Source organism: Carcharhinus amblyrhynchos, chromosome 1 (assembly GCF_965287045.1).
Source record: "Carcharhinus amblyrhynchos chromosome 1, sCarAmb.v2.hapA, whole genome shotgun sequence".
NCBI classification, from domain to species: domain Eukaryota; kingdom Metazoa; phylum Chordata; class Chondrichthyes; order Carcharhiniformes; family Carcharhinidae; genus Carcharhinus; species Carcharhinus amblyrhynchos.
This window is the reverse complement of record NC_137324.1, coordinates 13,051,159-13,067,079: the sequence shown is the minus strand read 5'-3', so window position 1 is coordinate 13,067,079 and position 15,921 is coordinate 13,051,159. Positions and strand designations below refer to the sequence as shown.

The 15,921-nt window shown below is 42.5% G+C and overlaps 1 protein-coding gene across 1 annotated transcript in view; it reads right to left on the bottom strand.

Annotated features, from left to right (window-relative positions):
• The window catches only part of dqx1 (DEAQ box RNA-dependent ATPase 1), a 114,597-nt gene extending 99,196 nt beyond the window's left edge, over nt 1-15,401 (bottom strand). Inside the window, exons 1-2 of the mRNA XM_080193633.1 lie at nt 14,975-15,401; nt 7,514-7,869 (exon numbers count right to left, since the gene is read on the bottom strand). Of these exons, the coding sequence (XP_080049759.1) occupies nt 7,514-7,828 (315 nt within the window). The 5' untranslated portion in view covers nt 7,829-7,869; nt 14,975-15,401. The remainder of the gene's footprint in view (nt 1-7,513; nt 7,870-14,974) is intronic.
• Between the last annotated feature and the right edge of the window lie 520 nt (nt 15,402-15,921).

Sequence of the window (15,921 nt, the reverse complement as noted above, 5' to 3'; positions counted from 1 at the left end):
AGCCCTACACTCAACCCTGGAACACCTAAATAACAAAGACACCTGGTATCAGACTCCTATTGATTGAAGGCTGAGCTGTTGTCAACACCATCATTCCTATAAAACTCACCTCCAAACTCTGTGGCCTGGGGTTCGGTCCTCTCTCCGCAACTCAATTTTCAAGTTTGCAGATGACACCACTGTAGTGGGCAGAATCTCAAACAATGATGAATGAGACAAAGCGTAGGAAACGGATAGAGAAGCTGATGGACTGGTGTGATGATGATAATAATCATCTCTCCCTCGATATCAACAAAACAAAGGAGATCACCATTGAATTCAGGAAGCGTAGTGGAGGACATGCCCCTGTCTACATTAATGAGGGCAAAGTAGAACCGGTCAGGACCTTCAAGTTTTTAGGTGTCCAGATCACTAACAAATTGTCCTGGTACTTCCACACCAATTGTTTAGAAAGCCCAGTTTCTACTTTCTCAGGAGATGAAGGAAATTTGGCATGTCAGCTATGATTCTCACCAACTTTTACAGATATACCACAGGAAGCATTCTTTTTAGTTGTATCACAGCTTGGAATGGCTCCTGCTCCGTCCAAGGCCTCAATAAACTACAAAGAGTCGTGAACATAGTCTGATGCATCACTCAGACCAGTCTGCCATCCACTGACAGTCTACACTTCCTGCTGCTTCAAAAAAGTAGCTGGTATACCCCGCACACCCCAGACATAGTCTCTTCTACCTTCTTCTGTCAGGAAAAAATAGGAAAGTCTGAGGACACGTACCAATGAACTCAAGAACAGCTTCTTCCCTGCTGCCAGACTTCTTAATGGACCCTACCTTTCATTAAGTTGACCTTTCTCTATACCCTAGCTACGATTGTAACACTACATTCTGCACTCTCTCCTTTCCCTCGCTAAGAACGGTATGCTTTGTATAGTGCAGGAGAAACAGTACTTCTCACTGGATGCCAATACACATGACAGTCTTAGGATAGATAAGAGGCCTAGTTATTTAGGACTGAAATTATGATACATTTCTTCACTCAAAGGACAGTAGATCTTTGAAATTCTCAATTGTAGAGAGTCAGAAATGCTCTATCTTGGAGTCCATTTAAGGCTGAGGCAGACAAATGGTTGGCATCTCCTTGTGTAAAGAGTTACAAGGAGGGGAAAGGAGAGTGGAACTGAAGCCAATGATCAGCTGTGATTATACTGAATAACACAGCAGGTTTGAGAGGTTATACAGTCTATTGCTCCGATTTCTCTCAAGACTTACCTTGTGATTTTATCTTATCCTTTTAATTCAGTAATCAACTTTGCCTAACCGTGCTCTGTGACTTCCTTTAATTTTAAACAGAAGCGCCTTCCAACAGTATCAAAAGATGTTACCATAGATATACACAAGATTGGAAACAGTATAAATATGTAAATGTACACATAGTTCTAAATGGTTCTAATTAATAACAGGTAAATTGAGATTTAAATTAACATACTTTCACTCAATATTTGATAGCCAGAAAGAAATGGATATAAAAGCACCCTGGAAGTGTTAGCTTCATGCTCAGCAGAATCCCTAAAGTGCAGAAAAGGCCATTCGGTTCATCGGATCTGCACTGTCTTTCGGACAAAGAATCTTACCTAGGCCCTATGCCCTGCCCAAATGTGTAATCCCACACACACTTGGGACGGCTAACCCACCTTTGGGCTCGTTTAATGGAAGAATAGTTGGAATGAATTCAGATAAGCAAATTTTACAAATATAACCTTGTGAAATCAGTATAGAATATTAAAATATATATATATTTGTGACAATAGCTTCTCTGTTTAATGCACTCCACTTGTAGAATATTGCTCTCAAAATTCTAAAACATGACCTTTAAAAGAAATATAACCCAAGGAATTCTGATGTAAATGAATGTATTTGTAAATTTTAACCTCAGTTAGGAGCACAGGAAACAGTAATCAGACAAAGAACAATTTGCATCTCGTTTGTCTGTTTCAATCCTGGTAGTCACATAATATAATTCAATTGTTGACTAACATAACAGTCGCCTCTCAGCCTTTTGGCTAAGGTCAACTGTAGTATGGACATGCTGTGATCGGTTGAAGTCATTAGGTTACATTTCAGCTTCACTTGAAGCAATTCTTAAAAGTGGCATCTTGGCCTTCTGGCTAAGATGCAAATGAGATCAAGCCTTGGAGGAGGATCTATGCCTACATCAATCAGTTCGGATCATGTAGATCAAGCCCAAGATAGGAGGTGAGAGCCCTGTCTTGTCAGCTTGGATCGGGAATGTCTCAACTTGTCGAGACTCTGAACTGGACTTGATTGGATTGAATTGGAAAGGAAACAAAAAAAAAGTTAAACTCTATCATTAGCCTACCACAGACTCAGATATGAAGTGAGAAAACCCCAGATTTGGGAAAGATGAAATTACTTGCTACATCCATACATACCAACGAAGTTAATCACATTCAGTTAGATATTATTTAGTCTCTCACTGACAAAAAATTGCACATGTTCTTTCTACAAATCCTGAAATTCTCCAACAACACAAATAGGTATGAATTATAAATTAATAGATGAGATCAACACTATTTAAGGTCAAATTCTCACTTCCAGCATTTTCCATCTTACTCTGTCTCCGTGTAGAAAGTAGAAAGAATGACGAAGTAGAAAGGGTCGAGAGCCTCAAGTTTTTAGGTGTCCAGATCACCAACCTGTCCTGGTCGCCCCATGCCGACACTATAGTTAACAAAGCCCACCAGTGCATCTACTTTCTCAGAAGACTACGGAAATTTGACAAGTCAGCTTCAAATCTCACCAACTTTTACAGATGCACCATAGAAGGCTTTCTATCTGGTTGTATCACAGCTTGGTATGGCTCCTGCTTTGCCCAAGATCTCAAGAAACTACAAAAGATCGTGAATGCCACCCAATCCATCATACAAGCCGGCCTCCCAGCCACTGACTCTGTCTACACTTTCCGCTGCATTGGAAAAGCAGCCAGCATAATTAAGGACTCCACACACCCTGGACGTTCTCTCTTCCATCAAGAAAAGGATACAGAAGTCTAAGGTCACCTACCAACTGACTCAATAACAGCTTCTTCCCTGCTGCTGTCAGACTTTTGAATGGACTTACCTCACATTAAGTTGATCTTTCTCTACACCCTAGCTATGACTGTAACACTACATTCTGCACTCTCGTTTCCTTCTCTACGAATGGTACGCTGTGCCTGTAGAGCATGTAAGAAACAATACTTTTTACTGTAAGCTAATGCACGTGACAATAATATGTTGGGATTAACCAAAATTGGTTACTCTTTAAACATGTGCAATCTGCCAGGCATAGGCAATGCTCGAACACGCTTAGCCATTCAGTAACATCATGGCTGATCTTGCCTCGACCTCAACTCTACTTCCCTGTCCGTTCTCCTTCAACTCATTATGAATTCAAAATCCATCTCTATCTTCTCCTTAAAATTAAAGTTTTAAAGTTAAGTTGATTTATTAGAGTCACAAATAGGCTTACATTAACACCGCAATGAAGTTACTGTGAAAATCCCGTAGTTGCGACACTCCACCGCCTGTTCAGGTGCACTGAGAGAGAATTTAGCATAGTCAATGTACCTCACCTGCGCATCTTTCAAACCATGGAAGGAAACCAGAGCACCCGGAGGAAACCCACGCAGCACAGAGAGAACGTACAAACTCCACACAGCTACCCAAGTAACAAAAGGTGGTAATGAAACCCAAGTATCTGGCGCTCTGAGACAGCATTGCTAACCACTGTGCTGCCCAATGTCTCAGCATCCACTGCACTCTAGGACAGCAAATGCCGAAGATTCACGATGCTTTGAGAAAAGGTCTCACCTCTGTTTTAAATCTGACAGACATTATTCCGGGACTATGTTCAAGATTGTGCCGCCAAAGAAAACATCCACCCTACATCCACCATGTCAACCCCATCTAGCATCTTATATACCTCAATTAGATCTCCCAGCTCCCTAAGCTGTACACATAGAGTCACAGAGGTTTACAGCATGGAAACTAGCCCTTCAGCCCAACTTGTCCATGCCTCATTTTTTTAAACCCCAGAAGCTAGTCCCAATTGCCTGCATTTGGCCCATACCCCTCTATACCCATCTTACCCATGTAATTGACTAAATGCATTTTAAAGACAAAATTATACCTGCCTCTATTACTCTTTCTGGCAGCTTGTTCTAGGCACTCACCACACTTCGTAAAAAAATTGCCCTTCTGGACATTTTTGTATCTCTCCCCTCTCACCTTAAGCCTGTGCCCTCTAGTTTTGGACTCCTCTACCTTTGGGAAAAGATATTGACTATCTAGCTGATCAATGTCCCTCATTATTTTGTAGACCTCTATAAGATCACCCCTCAGCCTTCCACGCTCCAGAGAAAAAAGTCCCAGTCAATCCAGCCTCTCCTTATAACTCAAATTATCAAATCCTGGTACCATCCTAGTTAATCTTTTCTGCAGTTTTTCTAGTTTAATAATATCCTTTCTATAATAGGGAGACCAGAACTGTACAATGTTCCAAATATAGCCCTATCAATGTCACATTCAACAAGACATCCAACTCCTGTATTCAATGTTCTGACCAATGAAACCAAGCATGCCGAATGCCTTCTTCACTACTCTGTCCACCTCTGACTCCACTTTCAAGGAGCTATGAACCTGTTTCACTACATCTCTTTGCTCTGTAAATCTCCCCACTGCCCTACCATTAACTGAACCAGGGCAGGACTTATTCAATCTACCAAAATGCATCACCTCACATCTAAATTAAACTCCAGCTGCCATTTGTCAGCCCAATGGCCCAATTGATCAAGATCCCACTGCAGTCCGAGACAACTTTCTTCACTGTCCACTATGCCACAAATCTTGGTGTTATCTGCAAACTTACTAACCATGCCTCCTATATTCTCATCCAAATCATTAATATAAATGACAAATAACAGTGGACCCAGCACTAAGCCCTGAGGCACACCGCTGGTCATAGACCTCCAGTTTGAAAGTTAGCCCTTTACAACCATCCTCTGACTACTGCCATCAAGTCAATTTTGTATCCATTTAGCTATCTCACCCTGGATCCCGTGAGATTTAACCTAATGCAGTACCTTGTCAAAGGCCTTGCTAAAGTCCATATAGATGACATCAACTGCACTGTCCTCACCTACCTTCTTCTTTACCCCATCAAAAAACTCAATTAAATTTGTGAGACATGACTTTCCACTCACAAAGCCATGCTGACTATCCCTAATCAGTCCTTGTATCTCTAAATGCCTGTAGATCCTGTCTCTCAAAATACCTTCCAACAATTTACCCACCACAGATGAGAGAGACTCACTGGCCTGTAGTTCCCATGTTTTCCCTGCGGCTCTTTTTAAACAAAGGCACAACATCTGCCACCCTTCAACTCGGGCACCTCATCTGTGAGTAGCGATGATTCAAAAATCTCTGCTAGGGCACTTGCAATTTCCTCCATCGCCTTCCACAGTGTCCTGGGATACATTTCATCAGGTCCCGGGGATTTATCTATCTTGATGCGCTTTAAGACTTCCAGCACCTACTTCTATATTATATGTACACTCCTCAAAACATCACATTTATGTCCTCAAGTTCCCTAACATTCATGCTTTTCTCAACAGTAAATACTGATGAGAAATATTCATTTAGAATCTCACCCATCTTTTGTGGATCTGCATATAGATGACCTTGTTGATCCTTAAGAAGCCCTACTCTCCCCCTTGTTACTCTTTTACCCTTTTTGGGTTCTCCTTTGCCTTATCTGCCAAAACAAACTAGTGTCCCCTTTTTTCCCCTCCTGATTTCTCTCTTAACATTACTCATTCACCCTCCATACTCTTCAAGGGATTCACTTGATCCCAGCTGCCTTTGCATGTCATGTGCCTCCTCCTCCTTCTTGACCAAGGCCTCAATATCCCAAGTCACCCTGGGTTCCCTACTTCTGCCAGCCTTGCCCTTCACTCTAAGAGGAATGTGTTTACTCTGAACTCTGGTTAACACACTTTTGAAATCCTGCCACTTAATAGATGTTCCTTTGCCTTCCCACAGACTCCCCCAATTGACTTTTGAAAGTTCCTGCCTGACGCCATCAAAGTTGGCCTTGCCCCAGTTTAGAATTTTAACTTTTAGGACAGACCTACCATTCTCCATAGCTATCTTAAATCTAATAGAATTATGGTCACTGATCCCAAAGTGATCTAACACTTCTGTCGCCTCCTTTCCTTATTTCCCAAGAGGAGGTCAAGTTTTGCCCACTCTCTCGTTGGACCATCCACACACTGACTAAGAAATTCTGTCTATAAAAATTGATAACAAGTAATTTAACAAGTAGAGCTTCTTGCTACAAGTTAACAAAGAAGCATTTGTCCTGTACTTCATGTGACAGGAATGAATAAAACAACTAACTACTGCAGAGGGGAAAAAAACTGGCAACTGTAATGCACAACCTGAAATTTAAGTTTATTTATTAGTGACACAAGTAGGCTTATGTTAACACTACAATGAAATTACTGTGAAAATCCCCTAGCCACCATGCTCTGTCGCCTGTTCGGTTACACTGAGGGGGAATTTAGCATGGCCAATGCACCTAACCAGCACGTCTTTCAAAATGTGGGAGGAAACCAGAGCACCCAGAGGAAACCCATGCTGACACTGAGAGAATGTGCAAACTCCATACACACAGTGACCCAAGCCAGGAATCGAACCCAGGTCCCTGGCACTGTGAGGCAGCAGTGCTAACCACTGTTCTACCGTGATTTGCTTTGGCAACTGGTCAGAACACAGCTCAGTATATCAGGCAGGGTTTTTTTTTAAAAGATGGCACTGTTTCTCACCCTAGTACCTGGAGAGTCAGGAGGAAATGCTTTGCAGCCAATACTGGTGTCCCACTGTCACTTAATGGTTTTCGATTTGTTGGAGATGGGGCTTTTGCCCCTCACTCAGGAGGACGTCCCACCTCGGTGAGCTGCTCTGTTTCTGCTCGACTCACCCGATGAAGGAGCAGCACTCCGAAAGCTCGTACTACCAAGCATGTTGGACTTGAGACTTCTTACTGTGGCCATCTCAGTCCAATACCGGAATCTCCACATCATCTGGTAGACATAAAGGTGATGTGGGCAGAATTTTATGCTCCCCCATCAGCAAGTAGAGGGGTGGGCAATAAATCCCCAAACGCAAGAATAAACAAAACACTTTGGTTCATGATCATGTGCTTTCTTCAGGTTGTCAAACTGAAACTATAGGGGGGAATTTTCACAGTAACTTCATTGCAGTGTTATTGTAAGCCTAATTGTGACACAAATAAATAAACTTGAAAAAAACTTAAACTAAAACTAGTTACAGACGTGTCATGCAGAATGAATGACAAGCAATCAGATCTATGCTCTGCTAATCACATTTGTGTGACTAAGAATGAAATTGTGAATGTTTAACTCAACAGTTCAGTTTCAATAGTTTAACACTAACCTGAGTACTTTTGCCACATCCCAATTTCCCAGAAACTAGCACCACATTATTGTTGACAAGGCTTTCCATGAAGAAGTATTTGATACTCCAGACTGGCAGAGCTTTTCTCCGTTTTAGTAGTTCGTAGTACCGTGAGGAGAAAGGTAACCCGTCAAAAGGATTGACTTCCAGATCACCACTATCGCAGTTCAAGCCCTCGTCTTCATCATCGTCTAACGCGGAGTTGAAACCGTTCAGCTTTAAGGAGGAGACTGAGATGGAGTCAGCAGCTGTCCCACTGCCATCGGCCTCGCTGTCCACCCTGCCAACGTCCATTTTGCTAAGTCACTTTTACAGTTCAGATGCCGTCTTCAATGCTGCAAAGAAACAAGGGAGATCAGAAATTAAACAGAGCCAGCAGATGTGACACAGTATATAAGAGCCATGTAACTGAAGCTCACACTGACACTTCCTAATCTCAACTGTGACCACCAAAGGCTAGGAGTAATCAACACCCAGTAATAGAAAGCAGCAAACAGAGGATTAGCAAACGTTGCACTGACTCCCAAGCTAGCAACTCCATCTGTCACTCCCTTATACAGTGGAACAGACAAGCCAGCTACCTGATCTCTCAGCCAGGGGTTCATTCAGAAACAGTTCAGAATTCATTCAGGTAACTTATAAATCAGTTATTTTTTTCCTTTATAAAAATCAAGTTGTGAACAAATAGAGTTTCGGATTCAAATCAACTTCCAGTACGGCCAAATCAGGTGCTTTTTGTTTCATAAGATCACAAGGAGGTGGTGGTATAGGTCATTCAGTCCGTCCAGTCTGCACTGCCATTCAATAAGGGCGGCATGGTAGCACAGTGGTTAGCACTGCTGCTTCACAGCTCCAGGGACCTGGGTTCGATTCCCAGCTTGGGTCACTGTCTGTGTGGAGTTTGCGCGGGTTTCCTCATAATCCAAAGATGTGCGTGTTAGGTTGATTGGCCATGCTAAAATTGCCCCTTAGTGTCCTGAGATGTGTAGGTTAGAAGGATTAGGGGGTAAATTTGGGGGGGGGAATTGAGGTCGGTGCAGACTCAATGGGCCAAATGGCCTCTTTCTGCACTGTAGGGTATTGTGATCTATGAAGTTAATTTTCTACCTCAGCTCCATTTCCTGCACTATCGCCATATCTCCTGAGCCCAAAAATCACTGCCGTAAATTTACGCAGTGACTAAGCATCCCACTCTGGGACAATTCAACTGATTTCATAATTCAGTGAAAAACTTTCAGTCTGACATGAACACTCAGAACATACAAACTCCACAGGCTGGAATAGAATCCGGCTCCTGGAGCTCTGAGGCAGCAGTGCTAAGGACTGTGCTACGCTGCTGCCCTCAAAAATTTCAAATGTTTCAATGAAATCCCCTCTCATTCGACAAAATCAGAGGAACCAGGGATTAAAACATAATTGTGTTCCCTGACACTCCTTCCTTAGATAAACTCCACATCAGCAAGCCAGTGACATCTCCCAGTAAGAACATTCATCCATTGATTGATCGTGAGGGATGACTAAAGGTGGGTTTACACTAGCAGATCATACCCACCAGCAAATAATCTGAGCCTGCCCAATCTCATTTCCTGCAAGATAGCCCGCCCTCGTAGCCAGCAAGTGGGGAAGGCCTTTAGTTCCATTCACAAGGTGCACATCCTTTTCTATAGTTACTCAGTATTACTATACAATACATCCATTATTTATATATATGGGGGCTTAGACAGTGTAAAAAGAACACGCAGTTTAAGCATATCTACTTCACATGCAAGCTAGTAAATGTGTGCAAGTGGATAATATCCAAAATTCAAGAGAGTCTCAGATGGGCTTTTTTTTCTGTTTGAGACAATAAAGAATAAAAAAGGAGGAAAACCAGCAGGCATATAACTTTGGGCTCATCAGATGATGTCAAAGTTTTTTTTCCAGTTCTCTCCATTACTGACACGTCAGGGATCTGGTGAAGAGAATTGTAGGAGTTTTACAAACAAACATTACTTATTATAGTAACTAATTTAAGAAACAAAATATCTTTGAGTGCAAGAACTCTCAGATGCAGTCCAGGAACACGATGTGGATTTATAATTATCTATCGGTCTCCAAATTTGGTGCTAATTTTCTCCTGACTTTATTTAAAGTAACAAGTGCCTCAGAATAGAATTTATATTCTCCTTGAATACTATGAATAAAGGAATGTACTGTTCATCTGTAATAATGGGCAATTAGGGATGGACAATAAATGCCGGCCATCTCAGAGAAAGATTTTTAAATTAATTTAATTCTATACAATATTTAGTAATTATGATGCAGCATTTCTGCATGCTACCCAATGGAAACGGGTGCGTATTCCAGAAAGAAACGTACCAATCATTTTGAGGGTTGGACTCTGCTACGTCTCATCTACCTTCTTGGCACCAAGTTGCTGCCTCAATGCAGATGCATTATATGGTGGAATTCCCACCATACAACCCCAAATTGTACCACAGCCAATTAAATACTTCTGAAATGAGGCAGCTAATTTGTACACCAAATCCCAGTTATAAATGACAATCCCTATTTTAATGTGGTGGTTGCCAGTTATTTAGAAATGCTGGGCAATTACAGAAGAGCTTGTAGGGCGAGATAATGATAAATCTCGAGGAGAGGGGTTAACCAGTTAATTGGCAGACAAAATTCCTTGTCAGAGCCACTTGTGGACATGTTCGTCATACCTAAACAATGATAAGAGATTTGTACATATTTATGCCGCATGCTTGGAATACTTCGAGCTTCTATCAGAAGTGCAGAAATAAGAACACAGAGCTTCCAGTAAACACGTGGCCATGCTCCTCCCAATTCCAACAGTAGTATAGTTCTGCTTTCCCGCAAGGACCAAGATCACGCCAAGGTTAAACTCAACTCAGTCATATTGGGAAGAACATAAGGACTAGGAACAGGAATAGACCTTACAGCCCGTCGAGCTTCTTCTGCTATTCAGCGTGGCCGTGGCTGATATACTGTCTCAATTTCACATTCCAGCTCCTTGTTGTCCTCGATTCCCCGAAAGACCAAACTTCTCTCTATCGCAGCCTTAAATTTATTCAACTATGAAACAGCCCAACCTTTGGGGCAGGGAGTTCCAAAGATTCACAACACTTTGAACGAAGAAACTTCTTCTCACCTCAGTTCAAAATAATTGGTACTTATCCTGAGGTTGTATCCCAGTGTTCCAGATTTCTCAGCTAAGCTGCCTCTCATTAAGGAAAAAAAAACAACACAAATACTAATTCTCACTGGAGTTAACTATTTTAAAGTGAGGCACGGCAGTAATATTTTATAGGTGCACGTCAAAATAATTCACTAAGCATTTTGAGACATGATTAGATGCATTATGGAAACATTGTAAATAGGAGTAGGCCATTCGGCCCTTCAAGTCTGCTCTGCCATTCATCATGATCATGGCTGATCGCCCTACTTAGCGGCTTGTTCCCACTTTTCCCCACATATCCTTCCATTACTACAGCCTCAAGAGTTATACTTAATTCCTTGAAAACATATATAAAAATCTGGCCTCAACTGATTTCTGTGATAGGTAGCAAATTCCACAGGCTCACAACTATCTGCGTAAAGAAATTTCTCTTCATCACAGTCCTAATCCTGCACCCTCAGAGCGTGACACCGGATTCCAGGCTCCCCACCATCAGGAACATCTTTCCTGCATGTACTCGATTCTAGTGTTAGAATTTTAAGTCTCTGTGAAATTTCCCTCTTCCTACCTCTGAACTCCAGATATCCACTTATAATACAAAGCTGTTGTTCAACCAAGTGCCTTGTTCGAAGATTTCATATCCTAGTACAGATTAAAGAACTTCCTCCAGTCACGACCCTACGCAATGCACAAGTAACTGCTGGGTGTTTCTCACTCATCTGTAAACTGAACTGTACCAATGGTCTGCCTCACAGAGCCAGGGACTCAGGTTCGATTCCCGACTTGGATCACTGTCTGTGCAGAGTCTGCATATTCTCCCCGTCTCTGTGTGGGTTTCCTCCGGGTGCTCTGGTTTCCTCCCACAGTCCAAAGATGTGCAGGTTAGGCGGATTGGTCATGCTAAATTGCCACTTAGTGTCAGGGGAACTAGCAGGGTGGATATGTGGGGTTAAGGGGATAGGGGCTGGGTGGGATTGTGGTCTGTGCAGACTTGACAGGCCGAATCATCTCCTTCAACACTCCAAACCCGTGACCCCCTACTACCTGGAAGGGCAAGGACAGCAGCTGCATTAGATCATCTGCAAGTTCTCTTGCATCCTGACTTGAAACCATATCGCCGTTCCTTCAAGGTGCTAGGCAAAATTCCTGTCACTCTCTCCATAACAGGAGTGTGTGTACTCACACGTGGACTGCAGGAGTTCAAGAAAGCAGCTCACCACCATCTTCAGAAGGGCAATTAGTGATGGATAATAAATAAGTTTAAGTTTATTTATTAGTGTCACAAGTAGGCTAATATTCACACTGCAATGAAGTCACTGTGAAAATCCCTGAGTCGCCACACTCTGGCACTTGTTCGGCTATACTGAGGGAGATTTTAGCACGGTTAATACATCTAATCAGCATGTCTTTCAGACTGTGGGAGGAAATCCATGCAGATATGGGGAGAACGCACAGACTCTGCACAGACAGTGACCCAAACTAGGAATCGAACCCAGGCTCCTGGTGCTGTGAGGCAGCAGTGCTAACCACTGTGCCACGGTGCCTGTCTTAAAATGAAAGCCTTGTCAGCAATACCCACATCCCACGAATGATTAAAAACTATAGTCACCTGGAGACTTCACTGAAACCTTTGTGACAATATTGTATCCATTAAAGAAAAGAATACACTAATTTATATTTAATGTAATTTTTAAACACAAAATTTCCACTGTTTAGTTCCAAAATACATTTCACAATATCCAAATTGTTAAACATTGCCAGTAAGTTTAGAGAGTGCTCCACGATTGCCAGACAAAAATATTGCAAACTAGCTATTGGCAAACTTTGATGGTGGAAGGGGAGGTGTTTGTGAACTGGGACAGCCTTGCATCACCCATCACGACATGTGTGACCCAACGAGAGTTTGCAACAACTTTTAGACCATTGCATCACTCACTGCACAGGCTAACCTTTCATGGCTATTTCTGGAAAAAAAAAGGAAAGCACACATTTTACTGAACAGACCGTCCCTCATCAAGGACTTCACGACATATCATTTTCATAGGAACACAAAATCTAGAGTCAGAAAAGCAACTCAAGCCACTGAGCAATTCCATCTGCCTGTGGTGATGCTATAACGGACATTGACTGACTTTCTTATCAAGCAGTAGATTTAAATTTTAAATGAAAATATATTTGTAAACCCTTCACACAGTAATTTAAGTTACAAATATATTTACCAATCCCATCCTCAATCTCAAGATCCCACTGATCAAGTGAATTCTGACTCATCTGATGAAGAAGTAACGCTCCAAAAGTTTGTGCTACCAAATAAATCTGTTCGACTTTAACCTGGTGTTGAGAGGCTTCTTATTGTGCCTATCCCAGTAGGTATCACCATTTCTGACTTCATAGAATCCTGCAGTGCAGAAGGAAGCCATTTGGCCCGTTGAGTCTACATCAACCACAATCCCACCCAGGCCCTATTCCCATAATGCATACATTTACCCTGCTAGTCCCCCAGACACTAAGGGAGAATTTTGCATGGCCAATCCACCTAACCTGCACATCTTTGGACCGTGGGGAAAAAAAACAGAGCATCTGGAGAAAACCCATGCAGACATGAGGAGAACATACAGTGACCCAAGGCTTGAATTGAACCCAGGTCCCTGGTGCTGTGAGGCAGCAGTACTAACCACCTTGCCACCACCACCCCCCCATTCAGAACATCTGCATTTCTCCCCACCCCCCCAGTTAAATTTCCTGACCCAATAAATATTAAATTATAAAGCTTCATGCTGAGGATCGATATGCGTTTCAAAACAACTTCTCCCAAAACTCAGAATCTTGAGTATAAAACTTAGGCTGATGCTCCAGTGCAGTGCTGAGGCGCCACCTTCCAGAAGGCATCAAACCCAAACATGTCCGCGTCCTCCAATGATGTGAAAGATCCCACTGCCCGATTTCAGTGAAGAGCCAGAGTTTTCCCTCATGTCTCTGTTTGATATTTATCCCACAATTAACATAAATAACTTTCAAAAAAGGGTGGCACAGTGGTTAGCACTGCTGTCTCACAGTGCCAGGGATCTGGGCTCGATTCCTGGCTTGGGTCACTGTCTGTGTGGAGTTTGTACATTCTCCCCGTGTCTGTGTGGGTTTCCACTGGGTGCTCCGGCTCTCTCCCACAGTCTGAAAGATGTGCAGGTTAGGTGGATTGACCCAAACAGGCAGCAGAGTGTAGTGATGAGGTGAATTTCACAGTAACTTCATTGCAGTGTTAGTGTAAGCCTTATTTGTGACAATAAATAAACTTTAACTTTAAAAGAAACAGATATATAGAATCTCCACAGTACAGAAGTGGCCAATTAGTCCACTGAGTCTGCACTGACTCCCTGAGGCCCTCACCCTGTCCTTTCCCAGTAACCTCACACATTTCCCACGGCTAATCCATCTAATCTACACACTCCCTCTTCCCTGTCCCCATCAAACACTCCCAGGGCAGGTAGCAAGGGGACAGCACAAAAACACAGCTACAGTGACTGTCTGCGTGGAGTTTGCAGTTCTCCCCGTGTCTGCATGGGTTTTCTCTGGATGCTCCCAATCCAAAGATATGCAGGTTAGGGGATTAGCTGGGAAAATATGTGGGGTTATGAGAAACAGCCCAGGTGGGATCCTCTGTTGGAGAGGCAGCCCAGACACGATGGGCTGAATGTCCCCCTTGTGCACTGTTGGGATTCTATGATCCTTTGAATCAAGGAATGGGAATCATGTGGGAAAAGTGGAAATAGAAGATCAGCCAGGATCGCAATGAGTGACAGAGGAGGCTCAATAAGGCCTGTATGGCCTACCTTGCAGCTATTTCTTGTCTCTCCTTATAGGCATTGCTTTCCTTCAATGACAGCCACAACCTCAAAAGCACAGCGAGGATCATTAAAGCACTTTGAATCGGCCCTGAGGGGGACAGCACAAGACGGTATACAAATACAAGTCCTGTCTCCCTTTTCTATCTTCCCTACGGATCAATCCTCACCTTGGGAACGTACAACAAATAACCACACCCCAGCCTGCGATAGTTAGAGACACACACACACACACACACCTGGCTTCAAAACCAATTAAATACCAGGTCATTAAAAAGGAAAATCACAGCAAATAAAATATATAGAGAGACATATACCATATTATTACATTATTTACACTCTATGATACATAAGTACATAGTTATATAAAATGCAAATGTAAAAAGCTGTCAGCACAGAGCTGCCAGGCAATAGTCTCACCTGTTCCTGTCTCTCAGGGGGCAAATTCCAGGGATAATAATTCCTCCCTTTTCTTTCTCTCTGGTTTATTTTTAATCAATTCTTAAATACTTTACGCTGATTATAAAATATTACTATTTAAAGACCCAAAGATTGGGGTTTCACCGATTAATTTCCACCAGGACCGAATCTAACGAGCTGAACATTTATATTATAATAATTATTGATAATAATTTTAAATATTTATTCCTCATTCCCCCCAGGAATTATTTTGTTTTATTTCCTATGTCTGTATTCCCTTCCTCCCTCTCCTCTTCTCTCTCTATCTTTCCCTCGTTGGGTTCTAGCTCATGGTTCCCTCTCTTTATATTTGAGCTGATTCTTTTCCATTCTGTTATTAATTTAAACTTGTTCCCAGAGCCACAGCACTGACTCCAGCTGCAGCTGCGGCGCCATGTTGGAGTTAAAGGGATACAGGGGGCGGGGCTGAGGCTGTTTGCCGACGGGAAATCAGGTTAAAGGGGAAGGATCTGGATTATGTGTCTGTGTACAAGAAATCAGGTTAAAGGGCCAGGATCCTGATTATGTGTCTGTGTACAAGAAATCAGGTTAAAGGGGAAGGGTAAGGAGATGGTTAATGTGTGTGTGTGTGTGTGTGTGTATACATAAGGAATCAGGTTAAAGGGGAAGGATCCTGATTATGTGTCTGTGTACAAGAAATCAGGTTAAAGGGGAAGGATAAGGAGATGGTTCATGTGTGTGTGTGTGTGTGTGTGTGTGTGTGTCTACACAAGGAATCAGGTTAAAGGGGAAGGATCTGGATTATGTGTCTGTGTACAAGAAATCAGGTTAAAGGGGAAGGGTAAGGAGATGGTTAATGTGTGTGTGTGTGTGTGTGTGTGTGTGTGTGTGTACACAAGGAATCAGGTTAAAGGGGAAGGATCTGGATTATATGTCTGTGTACAAGA